The sequence below is a fragment of the Callorhinchus milii genome, unplaced genomic scaffold (assembly GCF_018977255.1).
Source record: "Callorhinchus milii isolate IMCB2004 unplaced genomic scaffold, IMCB_Cmil_1.0 Scaffold9, whole genome shotgun sequence".
In the NCBI taxonomy this organism is placed as follows: Eukaryota; Metazoa; Chordata; class Chondrichthyes; order Chimaeriformes; family Callorhinchidae; genus Callorhinchus; species Callorhinchus milii.
The window spans coordinates 13,644,828-13,661,606 of NW_024704750.1; the positions used below are offsets into that span (position 1 = coordinate 13,644,828).

The 16,779-nt window shown below is 35.7% G+C and overlaps 1 protein-coding gene across 7 annotated transcripts in view; it reads left to right on the forward strand.

Moving 5' to 3' along the window:
• Nucleotides 1-16,779, forward strand: part of ralgapa1 (Ral GTPase activating protein catalytic subunit alpha 1) — a 69,772-nt gene that overhangs the window by 50,684 nt on the left and 2,309 nt on the right. For 2 of the 7 annotated variants that reach the window (XM_042338338.1, XM_007893346.2), the window contains 3 exons: nucleotides 19-146; nucleotides 9,462-9,586; nucleotides 10,628-10,658. In XM_042338338.1, coding sequence (XP_042194272.1) covers nucleotides 19-146; nucleotides 9,462-9,586; nucleotides 10,628-10,635 — 261 coding nt within the window. In that variant the 3' untranslated portion in view covers nucleotides 10,636-10,658. Of the gene's footprint in view, nucleotides 1-18; nucleotides 147-9,461; nucleotides 9,587-10,627; nucleotides 10,659-16,241; nucleotides 16,357-16,779 lie in introns of those variants that run through there. The other 5 variants (XM_007893344.2, XM_007893345.2, XM_042338340.1 and 2 more) reach the window with 4 other exon arrangements.

The following is a 16,779-nucleotide window of genomic DNA, read 5'->3' on the forward strand; positions in this document are numbered from 1 at the left end:
TTTCTTTTTTTTATACAGGTTCCATTTTTTGGGCCACTCTTCGATGGTGCAATTGTGGATGAAAAGGTTCTTCCGTGCTTGGTCCAAGCTACAGCAATAAATGCAAGTCGAGCATTAAAATCGCTCATTCCACTGTATCAGAATTTGTATCCTTTCTTAAATTATTCTTTCACAATATCAGGATAATATAGCTTCCTAACTCTACAATGCACAATTGATTTGTTTCAATGTGCTAAATAATACTACCGTTTTCTTTTATTTTGTTTTATCTGGATGAGGTTGTTTTTGGCTGTCAAGTCATTATCAGTGGACCCCACAGAGGCACATGAACACTCCTATTTATGCAGCCACTACAAGTGAACCTTGGAATTGGGACCCTGGTTTTTCTCTCCCATGTTATCCTAACAATACATTCCTATACGAATGAGAAATCATTATTGTGGGTGTAGCATAGGTTATTGATGGGTCCTCCCGACAAGCTCAAGAGCAGTCTGGCTCTCCCTGAATCATTTCAACAATTCAGCACATATCAGTGGAAGGAGTAAAGGAAAATCAACCTGTCTGTGATCAATGGACAGATCTGACTGACAGGGCTTCTTTTGCTTTAAATTCCTATCATTGGTTAGTTTACACTCGAGACATCAGTCGCATTCATCTTGAAAACTTTCAAGAGACACCTTTTTTGTACTTAGAACCACTAGTTAAACAGTCTTGTATGTCTAGTAATCCTTTGATTCGCCCACAAATCATACAGTCAATTCACTTTACAGTAAATTCTGTGAAGCGCTTTGAGACATCTAAAAGGTGCTATATCAAATGCAGGGATTATTATTCCTTCAAATCCTGCTGGAATTGAACATGGGCACTTGTCTAGTTCACTAAATCTGCATTTGGTTATGAATGGTATGAACAGTGCTTGGAAAGTGTGATTCTTTGTTGCAGTTTATCCACACCTGACCAAGAAGATTTTACCTCCTGTAGGTAAGCCACCATTCTGTCAAATTTACTTCAATATTACAATTTCTAAATTTCATACTTCCACCTCGTAATTTGTTCCTGTAACCTGTGCAGTTTAATCTAAAAGAATTGTTCACCATAAAGGCATCTGCTAGGCATCGTTCTGTTTCATGACCTTGAAACAATTGAATTGAACACATTTTGCATCAAAGTCTTTTAGAAAGACTTTCTGCACCTTCATCTAATTGTCCGTGTGTAATTTAAGTTTTGGTTGTCACAGATGGGTGCTGGCATGCTGCATTGATCAGCGTTAATGCCATTACAAATGTCTCTTGTTGTGCCAGACTGAAGCACAGATTGCATCTTACTTTCATTGAAAAGCATTGCAGTAGCATACAGGACAACAAGCTGAAATCAGTCATTTTAATGGAATCAATGAATATTGATGCCTTTTCCATCCTTCATATTTCTAATGCAATACAAAGTGCACTTGAAACACCAAATGTGTTTTTCACAAAAACATTGATTTTTATTATGTCTAAATAATCCTTCATAGCCCTGTATTAATTTAAAAATCCCAAAGTTCTTTTTTTTCTATCCCTGCTGTATGGCATTTTATTCTCTCCTATGCTTAAAAAAATCATTAAAGTTAGATTCCATTGATGCACCACAATTATGCCTGAAGCTGGATTCAGTTAAACTTGACTTGAAGCTTAGCTGAGCCATCTTCATCCATCTCTGTATCTGATATTGCTCAGCAAATGAGGCACATATTGATTGGCATGTGTTACACGGATCAGTCTTCGTGACAGCTAGAATTACAGTAATCTGCTACTATTGATGTTTGTCTAGCTCTGATATTTTTACAGCTTCTCATATTGTGTCTTAAGTCGTTCATAATTTGAAGATCATTGAAATGTTTTGATTGCTTTGTCTTAGAGAAAATACTTTTAATGGAGCACATTCTCCCTTGTGTACAATTTAAGGCTTGATCATGCAATTGCAGTTGTAATGCATCGCTAGGGATCGGGAGAAAGTAAACTACCTGCTGTAGAAATTGAACCTTTGGGACGAAATTTGGATAAACTTTGCCATCTTATTTTACTTTCTGATGTATTTGAAAGAAATTAGATTTATCTTAATGCAGATCATAAAATCAAGAGCCATCGATATGAATCACTCGGGGAGTTTTGTGAATTACAGGAACAGCTGGCAGTAAGTTTGCATTCTCGTGGTAGAATATTCATAATAACAGTTGGCCGATTTTTGCACTTGCAAAAGATGACATTTGGATAAACAATGTTTTTTTTAATGCCTGACTTTTGAAGCTCAAATATCACTGTAATGCTTTAATGGAAGGCTTTTAACTTTTTGCTAGGGTAATTAATAATATAACTGCATTATTATTAATAATATAACTTGATAAATTAACTAACCTATTTCAGTTTACATTTTAGTTGTGTTAATTTTCACACCCTGGATTATCTGTAAATGTGGAACTGTACATTTTCACAATAGTTAAACTCAGTACCATAGCTTTATAATAAATTACAGTTGGCAATGATGAAGGAGGGGCAAGTCAGTCCTCCTGATTTTTGACCTTTTAGTTTGAACTGGAATAGCTAGTTCATAACAGTACTAATACAGATTTTGTACAAAATTTTGTGACACCTGACTGAACAATTTACTGTTTTGCTCAATACTGTAGTATTGCTATATGTTACAAGGACTTTCATTAATCTGCTCCCTTTTCAGCCGGAGAGACTTATGTTATGTTATTTTCCCTCCCAATCATTTACAGATTGTAGAGGAGAGCTTGTACCACATGTCTCCGTCCTTTCCTTTGATTTTTTCAATCACTTGTTTTTAATATGTAGGCTATTAAAATTTAATAACCTTTGGTTGCCAAGCCACATTTGTTGCCATCCATCTGTTCATGCTGATTGTGAAAAGGCAACATTGTTGAGCACATCCCCTGACTAGAAGCACAGTGCACAGAGGGTATGTGAAGTCGGATTTTCACAGGGAAGCCACAGCTCCTGATTTCTTGTGATAAAGTGTCAATGGTAGAAGGTTTGGCATATGGTTTAGCGTGATAGGGAGCTTGGGTCAGTGCCTTACTCAGCTTTAACTCATTTCTATTCAGACTATGAAACCTGGCTGCTTTGCATTGTTTTGCTGAACTCTAATCAAGTGGCATTGATGGTCCACTTAACTCTGTGTGGGAATACAGTCCAGCAAGTATTCACAATAGCAACGTTGAGGCATCACAACCCACACAGCAGCTTGGTGGGTTCTCATGTGACTAACTTTCTTAATTATATGTTCACAATGATCAATCTAAGGAGCAGAATCTAATGACTATTACTGTAAATGCATTCAAATTCTCCCCTAAATGCAATTTTAATGACAGAATAGAAAACAGTAATTAGAGCCATGCTGTCTCTTTTCATTTCAGTGTTGACTTTTTCAAATGTCCTTTTTATGGCACTTTGGGGTATTTTAATTTATTTGTGTTTTGGGTTATTAAATGCTGTTTTTTATTTTTATTTGACATTATTTGTTTATATGTTTATTTGTTTATCTTATGTTTATATGCAACGTTTTGCATGATTCAAGTATATTTTTATTTAATTCATATTTTACTCCCATCAATTTTGTGATTGTTTTGGGGGGAGCCTTAAAAAGATCTCTGCTGAACTTTTCTTTTACATTTGTGGCTTTTTATTTTCCCAAGCTAAAGTTGTGTAGCCTCTTTATTTAATGATCATTGTCTCCTTTTTTTCTTTAAAGTCATAATTTTCCAACAATTTAAGGAAGGCATGACATTAAAAGAAAACAGACTTCATATCTCCTTTTAGTTTCTTCAAACATAACTTGATTTACCTGAAGCAAAACTGTAGTAAATCGGCAACCTCACTCAGGAAACACAAGATAGTAGCAGTGTGAGAAATAGAACTTCACTGCTGTGATTAGGGTGGGTGTTGATTCTTCTGAGTTAGATGTTAAAATTGAATATTACATTGGGGGGGAGTGAAGTATTTCTTCTATTTCTCCACCTTCCGATAAACTGAATTAACAAAAGTAAAACATAATTTCCATACCTTTTAGGAGCTCAAGATCATTAGCAAGCAGCATTCAGGGAGCATTGATCAGCATTTATTCTATCCTGTTGCTCCAAAGTATTTTAAAATTCCACCTCGGTACAGGTGTTGCAAGGCAAAAAAAAAAAAAGTTTTTTTTTACTTTGTTTGTAGGGCAAAGAGAGGAGATGGAACAAGACAAAATATTTCTCCGTAATACTACTGATGATTAATTGATGATGAGAAGAATAAACTAGTTGATCAAACTGATGAAATGCACCACAGGAGTGACTGCTAAAAGTATAGACTACAACCTATTGAGGGGGGAGGGAACTATGCTGGCTATTTGTGTGTTTCAGTTTTACACTCTTTAACATATTTAAGTCATGACAAATAGCAGGAACTTGGAGGTTGAAATCCAGTTATTGGCTTTGTACTTTGCCTTGGGGAGACTGACTTTGTATATGGCAATGTGCTGAGACTAAAATGATGTGACATTGTTTTTAATGGCAGTGTACTGCAGCTTGTTATGTCTCATTATAGTAATTATATAATTTGTATGGCCATTGTAGCTGCAAATTTAAACAGGAGATGGGGAAACTAATTTGGGGTGAGAGTTGACCTTTGTAAACTGCAGAAGGCACCTGGCATTAAAGGCAAAATCAGAATACTTTGTACTGGGATATTATAATATCTAAAACGTATCCTAATCTTGCATTGATCATTTGCAAATAACTGCAGGTCAGAGAAATTAAAACCAAGAGATTCTGAAAGTAACTGCTGCATGATGCATAACTGCTATTATGATGGATTATATGATGCACTGACTTTGAAATTTGTCCCAGTTTAAGCCAAATTAAGGATGGATTGCAAATAAAGCACTTAAAGAAATGTAATTTTTCCTGTTTAATACTTAACATTGGATATATTGTGTTCAGATGGCAAGGTTTTAACTAATATGTGGCTTTACAGTGGTCTAGCACTCAGCAAATTGTTAGATCTCTGGGGATATTAAGTTTTGATTGCAACACTTTGCAAAATTTGAGACATTGTTGTAAAATGACTACCTTTTTAAAATTCCATTTTAGTATGCACCTTTAAAGAAAATGATTTGAAGAATTCTAACATGTTAAATCGTAAAGTGGAAGAAGATGTTGTAAATAAAAAGAATGTTCAATGCACATTTGTTTTAAATGTGTGGCCATAAGCCTAGTAAATGAAGTGGTGCCAGCAGCCTGTGTTTGTGTTTGTATTTTATCTGGTGCTTGGAAAAGCATCTTTTGAGTAATTAGTGTCCCACAACAGTTTTGCTTTGCATTTTTCATATAATGCTTTACCACTGTTAAATAATGTATTAGTGTGATTATTGTGTTATAAGACTGTTTTCTACTTAGTAAAATAAGCATAGTTAAATTACCAGAAGGGAGGGTACTAGATGCTGAAGTAGTGTTTGTACCGAAGGAGGGTGTAGAGAGGAAAAGAGAAGCACAAAAGAATGAGTGGTGAATGCCTTTTTTCCTTAATTTGATATGGGGTTGTAAATCATAAGTAATGTTTCAGTGGGACGGACCGTTATACAGTGTTGAACTGTGATGGGAAGCGCGTGATGCAATTTACTAAGACAAATTTCTCATCGAGTAATTGGTAGATTTGGAAGAGGTCATGCAAGGTCCACATCTGAGCTGACTCTATGCAGTATTAACAGCCTGTGGTTGCCGTGCTTGAGCACCTGTCATGGATTTCCAGTCAGCCTGCAGCCCAAGGACCCAAATAAAGAAGTGCCAGGTGTCCTGCCAGGCTCTTAATTGAGCCACATTATAAATGTTACACAAATTGCAGCATAGTTAAAGGCTTGGATTAGCACACATTTTGTTGTCTTTCATGCTGTAAAATAATGTAAACTCAAGATTTGCTTGTTAAAATAGCTTGTTTTATTGTCCTAAAGTAAAACTTCAGGAAGAACAATGAGTTGCAAACAATTAATGCATCCGATATATTCAGATGCACGAATGTGTTACAAAGTGAAGCCTTGAGCTATTTTACTGGTAATGAAAAAACATACTTCTTAGTCAGTATGAAGTAGAGTGGCCTGGTCCTGCAGAATGTAAGTGTAATCTGGTTTGTGTACCAACAGTGATCAGTCAGTAACATGCGATGAAGTATTTGTTATATTTGAGGCTTTCGTTTCCCCACTTGCCTTGATATGCTTACTTTATATAGTCTATTTATCTACCGATATGTGTTAGTAAGCTTAACCTGATAAATGCTGCCAGGTTTTGATACAGGATTATATAAATTTACTGAAGGATTTAGAAATGGGGGGGGGGGAGCTGTTGGCATCATTTAGATATAGAAATGCAATTGCTATTTTTATAAGGTTGCAAGGTTTAAATGTTAAATGTTCATTAACTTATTTCAGGAGAGGCAAACATCAGAGAATGATGACCTTCCTGGTTCCAATCTATTAAAAATTATTCCTTTTAAAGATCGATAACATCTGTCCCTAACACACCATGTTTAGAATGAATGCGTCACTAGATAGCCCCTGTTTTGCCTCTTGGTAGGCAAGATAGTCTATTGCCATTATAATTTTTTTTCTGGATTGAAGTAAATTGTATTCTAATTGCATTTACCGTTTGAATGCAGCAGCTGTCTGCATTTTTTTTCCATTTCATTGATAACTTATTACCAGATGACAATTTACAGCAAGGATGTGCAATTTAAACCCACGTCGTGACTCAGACCCTATTACTTGTCACTTGTATAGGAGGAGTAGGGATGGTTATATGTATGAATTTCCACCTAGTTTATGACATTGTGAACCTCCTTTTCAAATAGGTTTTCAGAACTGCTTGTTTTGGTAACGGGTATTTCTCCAGTGGCCCTCCTTATCTTTTCTTCCTAGCAGCATCTCCTGTGTGAAGAGTGATCAATTGGAAGCTATCTATAACTGCATGTATGGAGAGAGAAATTAACACACTATTGGGAACTTTCAGGGCTCCTAAGATTCAACTCTTCTAATGTGCTAAGAAGCTCATTTTATACCTTCACTACTTCAATCCTATTTTTTTTTCGAGAGACACTTCTTAGTAGAGTGCATCTCGCAGAATGAAAAGCACAGCAGGTGGGAGCTGCAATAACTGCGTTTTTCTTTCTTTTTGGAAAAATAGAAAATTAGTTTCTGGTAATATAAAAGTCTGGTGGTTTCTATCCAGGAGCCAATGAAAGGGCACCATTAGTAACAGTAATTCTGCAGCTGTGAAGCTACTGAGAGAGGAAAATAATCTTTTTTGACCAAAGCTGTAAAAATGCAGGTCCAGACATGGATTTGCAGACTTGCAATTCAGTTTACTTCTTGCATATCTTCCATCATTATACAGCTCCTTTCAGAACAACATGCCCAAAAACATTAGCAAACCATGTGTTTATAAAGATTGTAAATAGGATATAAATGATGGATATCGGTGTGAAGTCCTATTATTGCACTAACCAATTTGCTGCACAAATTTGGTCATTAAACTACGTAAATAAATGTGGTAGAAACCACAAAAACATAATTAAAATGAAAAGCAGTCAAAGAAAATGAGGAGAGGATGGAGTTGTGTAAGGATACAAGTGAAAAGTAGAAGGTTATGGAAATGTTAAACACAAAATGATTAATTAAAAGATTAACACAAGGTACATCTCTTCATATTCCTATATATGTTCTGAGTAACCTATCAGCTAATTGTGGAAGGTTTTGAAATGTTCGTACGTAATTCTGGACAACAAATGTGGAGCACCTCTGATTTTTGTCCATCATCCATCATTTATATCCTATTTACAATCTTTATAAGCACATGGTTTGCTAATGTTTGGGACAAAAATCGTTTCGCCCACAAATATACGGTCAATTCACTTTACAGTCTATTCTGTGAAGTGCTTTGAGACGTCGAGAAGAAGTGAAAAGCGCTTTTTTAAATGCAAGGATTATTATTATTAAATGTGCAACTCTTTCAGAACTGCAGCGAGCCAAATAAAATGAGTTCCTGGTTCCTGTCTGAGTTGGTCCAAAGATGCATTGGAGAATATTTGCAGAAGTGTTCAAATATGAATTGTGCAATGGAATCTGAATGATGCATGCACATGTGTGAACAGTGAATCTTTTTCATAAGTTGAGGTGTACATGGACAGTAGTATAACTGCTGTCTCTGTCTTGGTAGTCCAATATCTGAGCCAGGATCCTGTTGAGGATGCAACAGCCAGTTTGGCAGGACTTGGAGGAGCAGGCCAATCACTGGGGACTAGGATTCTTCTGACTTGGCTCCTGGTTATCATGCAAACCAAAGCTCTAACGGGTGGATCTTAGCAGATCAAAAAGAATACAAATGCTCTTCATTAATAAAACATTTTTTGATACATAGTTACATGAATCGATAAAGGAACAGAAACTCATAAACCAAAGTAAGGTTATGTGATGAGCAAAGAAAATTTTTCCAGCTCTCAGGAAGTCAAACACTGAATAATAATAATAATAATAATAATTCTTGCATTTGAATGTTTTCGAACTGTGTTTTAAGTCTGTAGCTGGTGACAGAATAAAAGGTGAACCATTAATGATTGGTGGCAAAGTCCAAAAGAGCAAGGAATAGAACTATATATTTCAATGAAAATTTAAAAATTATTTGTTCTGTGCTGACCCTCAGCAGTTAGCCCAATGTAAACATAGGAGTGCTACATTTTGTGCATACTTGCTAATACTTTAAGCTCATCAGAAAGCATTTACTTTTTAACAATGATGCTTTTTCTTGCCCCTTTTCAAAAACCTAACATTAACTGGTCTTTACTACGTCAATAAAGGTGACGAGCATATTTCTACTAATAGCTGACTTTTATCCTAAAATGGAGAATGGAGTTTATATTTACACTATGTTTCAGCCGATATTCTTCATTATTTTACACAAAGTGGATTTTTTTGTGGGGAGTTTGCCCACAAAATATACAGTCAATTCACTTTACAGTATATTCTGTGAAGGACTTTGAGACATCTCGAAGACACGATAAGGTGCTATATCAATTGCAAGGATTATTATTATTTTACATTAAGTCGTTTTCTGGGGGTAGGAGACGTGAGAAACACGAGGTATGAGTAGGAGTACTGCTGATTCTTTAATAATATCTTGTATTATATAGTGCCTTTCAAGTAAAACGTTCTCAAAGTGCTTTACAAAATATGACTACAAATAGTGTGTGTGTATATAATATATATATTTTGGAAGGCAAATATGAATATTCAAGGAGAATCGTAGAATTCTCACAGACCTTTGTTGATGGTTATAATTCCAAATTTTAGTTTTCAGTCTGAATATCATCTTCACTTTGGAATTGCTGTGTTCTTGTTTGTTCAGCAAATATGGTTATGTTACTTAACTCAAATGTCAGCTATGAAGAGAGAGCTCGATACCTGGAAACAATTGTGGAACACCACCAGGAACCAACAACATTTGAAGATTTTGCTGCTCAGGTCTTTTGTCCAGCTCCTTGTCACTACTTGCCATCTGATTCAGGTATGAATAAAGAGTTCACCTCAAAATTTAAGGTTTATCAAAAGACAATCCCTTAACAGTCCTGTTTTCATTACAAGCATAGTGTTGATTTGTAGCCCTTGACTGATTTTAAACATTACAACATTAAGTATTCTAGTACCATGATAATTGTTTTTTTAATAAATTACCTGATACAGGGGAACATTATGAAAGCAACCTTTGATGTTACACTTCCTCACTTATAGGATGTGTTACTGTGGATCTAGACTAATTATATAATCAGCTAAAAAAACAGACTTTCGGGTTTTTGGTTTCCCTGACTTCTTGCCTGTTATGTCTTATACACAAGAAGCGCTGCTAACATCGCTTTGCAAAGGAAGTGACATTAACCAGTTAACAGTGCTTCCTGTGCAGAGCCGAGCACACAAACAGTGGTGATCTAGCGAACCTGGTCAACCAATTATTTAGTACCTCACTTATAACATGGCCACTGTGAGTTAGACCCAGCTGATCACAGCTATAATTAAATTTCCCTGCAGTAGGTATCCAGGATATCTGTATTAAATAAATGGTTAATTTTATAAATTAGTTTGGACTTGACGGAGAAAATTTGCAAGATATTAAATGTAAAATTGAACAACTATTTACAAAGTTCATCAAAAATAAGCAACTGTTAAAATCATTTCTATAGAATTTTTATAAATGTCATTGATTTTTTTTTCCCTGAGAGGAAGAGTCATGCATTCTTTTTTAAGATTTGTTACTTCACCTGAGCACCTGTACGTTATTATATGGGTACATGAGTTGCTTCTTAAAATGTATTAAACGCTTTGTTTTTTTGCCTTAATGTCTATATTGTTTAAAAATTGTTGTTTAAAATTTGTCAATATGATCATGCTATCCTAACTTTGTTGTATTGTCTTCGAATCCTGCAGTATATACTGCATAGTGCCATTAACCCACTTTGATACGTATAAAGGTGGTAATTCGAGGTGTTCCTATCCTGTGCATATCTACCTTATATCAAAGTGATTATTTTCATTGTTTTATTTTCCCCTTTAGATCATTAAATGTCAGTTCTGTATATCAAAAGGTAAGATTCAGTGAGAAAGCCTATGTTCAGGTGACTGTCCTACCAGAGCACTAAACTCATAACAGTTTAAACTAGCCTTTCTGATGCTCTGTTCGTACTAAAAAGGAATTTTCCCAAATGCTTTATTGAAGTATTGTCTTTGTCTAAAGAGTTTACTAACCCCAGGCCTGCACGTGTTACTAACCATTCAGCTGGAATGTGTTTTAACAGCAGTTGAAACTGATTTCAACAAATAACCTCTCCATGCGGTGTTATTTTTTTCCTCTCGCATGAATCGGAAGTAATGGCACTGATGTATCTGTTGAACTGTATATTCTGTATTGTTTGGCACTGATGTCAGCAGCAAAAATGCTCCACTCAATAATAATAATGAGGTAAAAGAAAATTTTCAGATGCAATAAAATCCAAATTAATCAGGAAGATCACACTACAGTGTTAAAATTTGATAAGAGCATTACACTTCAGTCAGCTATTATAAGAATTGTTAACTGTTTGTGCAATTTGTATGTAAGTCTCACTTTATTATACTTTGCATTTGAAAAATTTCATCAACACGTCTCAAAGTGCTTCTGAGTTTTTCTGTAAAGTGTAATGAGTGTGCATTTCTGGGCAAACTCGGCAGCGTAATGGTCCACAAGCAGCATTGAAATGAATGACTAATTTCATTGTGAGATTATCACCTAGAGAAACTCTTCTGTTTTTGAACAATATTATGGGATATTTTAACGTGCACCTGTACAGGCTGGTGGGACCTCGGTTTAATGCCTCATGCAAAAGATGAGACTTCCAACAATGCAGCGCTCCCCTGGCAATGCATTGGAGCAGCCTAGACAATGAGCTCAAAATCCAACATGGAGGCTTCAATCCACAACCTTCTGACTCAGGCAGTGAGTGCTACCAATTGAGCCATGTTGTCAGGGCCTAGCTTGGAGGAATTTCTTGGAGAGAAATGTGTCAGAAATACTCAGTTGTAATAACTTTGCAACTTTGTACCTTAAATTTTTATTTCACTTTTAATTTTGAAATTAACCAACATGAGTTTATTATAAAAAAAACATAAGAACTAAACTCTGTTATTAAAGACATTGATGAGGATTTTCCTTTGATAATTAGGCAGCAGAAATATTATCAAACTACAGAATGATTGATGTTTTCACAAAGCCATCATGTAACTTTTTTTTCAAACTTCTAAGCAAGCAGGTTGTCGCTTGACTGCTGTGGTGTCTTTATTTCGCTACCTCTCTTCCCCAATTTAAGACTGTCATCTTTTACAGAAGGTAGTTTTCTATACTGGAAGTATAATCAAGTTTATTCAGTACCACATAGTCTCTTCATAAAATCTGCTGTGGAAATCATTTCCACAATTTCCCATTAGTTTTAGTGACATGATCTATGTATTTATTAGATGTATTTGCATGTCATAGGGATAGAGACATAGGGCATGCAGTCTGTTTTATTTGCACCTTTTCTATGGTAATTCTTTAGTTTCCATGTTCCTGTCTTTAATCGATATTTGAATTTGGGAGGTTCATTGGTTATGAACTGAGCAGTTTAAAAAAGGTATTGTCCTATTGTGTAAAATGGGAACATGATTGATTATGAATAGTCTTAAAACAGCATGAATGATTGTCTTCTGCCTAATATCTGAAATGGCAGTTGTCAGGCCAGTGGGAGTTTTTCACTGCTTTTTTAAAGTAAATTGGCCTAGAAACCATTTAACTTTTCCCTGATGCTCCTGAAGGGTTCACGGTTTAACCAATTCACCATTAGATTCTTAAAGTCATCAAGACTAACAACAGCTATCTAACATTCTCTTCCAAAAATGAAATATAGTTCTAGAGGGATTTGGCAACACTCATGTGTGTGTGTGTGTGTGTGTGTAAAATAGCTCAACATTTTGATCAACTAGCTGTGTATTTTCACAAAACTAAATATTCTCTCGGGTTAAGACATGACTAAAACACATACAGAAAGACACGCACAAAATCAGCCCAATTTACTTTAATTGCAGTAAAATTGCAATTGAAAGAAACTTGATGAGAAAAACTTCACATAAAAGCTTGCAGTAAAACATTCTGTGTATAAGCGGTGAGGTCAGATGGAGCCGTTTTAGGGACTGTAACAGTTCTGCTCTATCTGACTGCTTGCTTCTATTTATTGATAGTCCAGTCTGTGGAAGTTTCTCGTCCTGATACTTTACACAACAGGTATTTTCTCATAGTCCAACCAAACAAGAATCAGGAAAGTTATTAAAGTCAATTCAGTGTGCATTGTGCAAATTAAACTTTAAAGAGTGGTTCCATCTACAGTTTTGATGGAATGCTGAAACATTTTACTGTAAGTATACCCATTATCAGAAGTAGAACAAAGTGTATAGACTTGCTCCCAGGATGCGAAGAGGTGGGAGAAATTGTCTGGCTTCTTCTGAACAACCTTCTATGGCTATGTGGTTGAAATCCAATTGCTCGCTATGTGGGAATCACAAGTATAGACTGCATCCCATTGCATTGATCGGTATGTTAAGATATTTTGAGCAAAGGTCTCGAGCAATAAACTGCTTGAGATTATGGTCCTCAGTAAAAGAATAAACAAGTCATATTACTCTAGACTCAGAGAAAACAAAAAACTGTTAAGCATTTGTCATCTGCCGAAGTGACGAGTGAACATAGTTGCAGGAAAGTTTAGTAGAATTACAATCAATGTCTAGAATTAACTGTCCTTGGAAAATTATCACTATATTACAGGAATAGACTAGCTCGGCATGCTGCTTATGAAGAAACTCAATTGAAAATCTCTAGTGGTAGAAATCATTACTTTGTCACTTTGGACATTCCGTAATCTAATAAATCTGATCCTGTTGTGCTTTCTCTTTTCCATCGATCCATGGTGTGATCACAAAACACAGACTACCAGTATGATTCTAATTGGTCTTCCATATTCCCTTTTGGAGATTCATCTCATAGTTGTACCATACAGGGAGGATTTACTTTTCCAATCTGGTAACATTGCCTGGCCAACTTTCAGCTAATGGCCTAGTTATGGAAAAGAACAGATGGAGTGCCCAGAGGCTATCACTGCAACTAATTGATGTATTACAGTTTTAAGCTTGCTTCTCAGAAGGTTTATAAGAACAAGTGGAAAATCTTTGCATGGACAGAAAAGGAGGGGTTTTAATGTGGCATCTTCAGGATCCCAGCCTGTTTGATCTAAAGAGGTCCATCAAACTTCATGTAGTCATATATAAGTTACATTGTTTGTATGTGGCAAAAAAAAACTTGGATCAAAGTATCTCCAAAACAAAGATTTGTCATTATAAACTCTACTCTCCATTGCAATTAGCTTAGAAGGAGAGATCTCACTGGTGAAATGAAAAATCATTTGTTTTTCAGTTGTCAATCTTCACATAAAATTGGATATTCCACCATCTGCACAGTGAAAAGGAACCTAAAGACTCTGTCCTTTTAAGTTTTCATACCAAAGCTTCTTTACCACTCAAACATTTGTCTAGCTTCACTCTTAAGCACCTTCTCAGATTTCTCATGTCAAGTACATATTCAAGCCTGGTTAACAAACCACCTTCTTTATCAAAAATAATTGGGAATGGAATCTTGATTAATAACTACTCATAGAGGAGGTTCAGATGGCATTTCTAACACTGATTATCCTCCAGCAATCACAAGAGTAGGTTACTGTTCAAGAACCAGTTGAATAGGAAACTGCTGAAAGAAGAGAGTCCCTTGGGCTTGTGATGGGAGCCATCACTATCCTCCTAGCAGATGGCTGATTTTATCCCTGCAGTTATAATATCAGGAACCCATATCCAGTGAAGGTCTTACCAAGTTTGGTCATCTGACGTCCATCTGCAGTTTCTCTTGATTGTGTTGGCATTTCTTTGTGGAGGTTAAGGATTGATTTAATAATGAAGTCTTCCTCAGTCTTTAAATGCTGTACAGTATCCATCTGCAAAGTTTCCTGCTTTGCACCTCAATCCTCTGTTCTATGTGATGAAACTTCTAGGATTTAAATTGTAAACCATGTCATGTAACCTACTTGTACGTGAAGAACGTGTTATATTTGAAGAATGAGAAAGATTTCTTTTTTGCCCAATGGAACAGCTGCCACTTTCAGGGCTAGTTTTAACCTTGACCTTGACAAAGCACTCACAGGTCCTGTGGTTCTTTCCCATTGATGGACATGATAGAAATTTACATGTTGCACAATGCCGTACAACTTCCAAACGTATTAAATTTTTACTATCATTCTTTTTTTGGCTGTAGCAAGAGGCAACTGGACTAGAACACACAAAGCCAAACGTGCTGTTAACTAACAATTGTTAAATTACTGCTCAGTAAATTATTTGTACTTCCTACCTGCTTTTACGTGTACAAAATGTAAGTGGATTCCAAGGTTGATCTCTTCATTATTTCTCTATTTCAGTCATTCTAATCAAAAAGATCTAAGAGGGTTCTGATATATAGAGTGGGAAAGGACAGGCTTTAATCTGGCTTGAAAGTAATTAGATGGGCTTTGTCTCTATTGATGTTATGTGGGGTGCCCCATTGTATGTGGAAGATAAATTAATTTGAACCATAAGACCTGTTGCACCTAAAGGTGAGTAATTTTCAAGGAAGGAGGTGGTGGGTGGGAGGGTACATTCCTAAGCATTAGCAATATAGTCTATAATAAGCCAAGAAAGTTGCCTTAGGATTTCCCACGAATGTTTAAAACCAAAGTATCTGCACTGTCCCACAGCACTGGATTGTAAAACTGCACATAGAACTTTACATTTACTACTGATCAGCTCCTGAATGGAGTCGAGGAGTATGAATATCACCTGTAAGAAAGACAAAATGAATGCTAGTCATTTTTTATAAATGTTAGCATTGCAAATGTCTTTGGTCTCTAATGCCTGCAATCCATTGAGAAAGCTCCCTTGTTGCCACAGATGTCCACATTGGAACTGCTGGATTGCATTTATGGTCTAGTGGGTTGACGGAGGAGCAATTGACCAAAGCTTTGTGTTTGGGAGCTCTGCAGTTCATGTAGCCATTGTTTTGTATCACATTCAGAGATTAACAGTTTTTACATATAAAGCAATATAGTTTTCCTAATGATTTCTATTTAACATTTTGTTAGTAAATGCCATTGAACGCACAAATCTCAATCTGTAGTTTTAATGAATCTTCTGTGTAGCATTGAGGATAAATGAAATATCCCGTTTGGTGCTGCAGCCATTAGTAGTGTTCTAATTCTGAATCTTCCATGAAAGAATACTCGTTGCTCTGAATCTAAGAATTGAAATAGCACATTTTTTCATAGAATATTTAGCATTATTCAAGGTAAGCATATGTCCCTAAATATCCATGCATCTCATACTGTACATCTCCAGTAATGGGCTGTGTATTTAAGAAATGTACAAGTGCCAAGCCAGTGTGAAGTGGCATGAGGTATCTGGTCATTATCTCTGTTCTGTACATTTAATAATAATACCCTTCAAACTCAGTATTTGTGTGTCATATCTTTCTCACTTTTCTGCTCTTTCTGTCCTATTCACTTTTTTGCTTCATTTTCTTCATTTTAAAGAAAGAAATGCTGTGATATTTCTTCTTCTTCCCAAACCTCCACTAGAAAACATTGGCCTCATCAAGGTAAAGGGCAAAGGCTTGAAACGGAAGGTCTTTCACGCTAGCTATGAATGGTATGCTGTGCAAAATTTAAAAAAAAACACTTCCTTCGGCCTTTCATTTCTAGATCCTAAATTTGCTTGCAGTAACTAAGACTTTTTTTGTTTTACTTCCTTTGTAAAAGAGGAACAAGTTGATATTTCTAAAATTCCAATTATGCTTTTTAAACTATTACTAAGTCCAAATAAAAAATAGTTCTTTAATTTGGATTGCAGAGGACCCTGAGCAGTGTTGGACAGTGTAAAATATTGAATTATGTCAAGTTAAACTATTCCCTTGCTTGGGTGGTTGAATCGACACTACATTCTGCTTGTGTAAATCAATTGAAAATTAAATTCTGTTACTTGGACGTATGTCTTATATGGCCTATGTAACTGTATTTATAGTTGTGAAGTATTCCAAGTTGAACTTGATTCCATACAAACTGTAGTTAACAT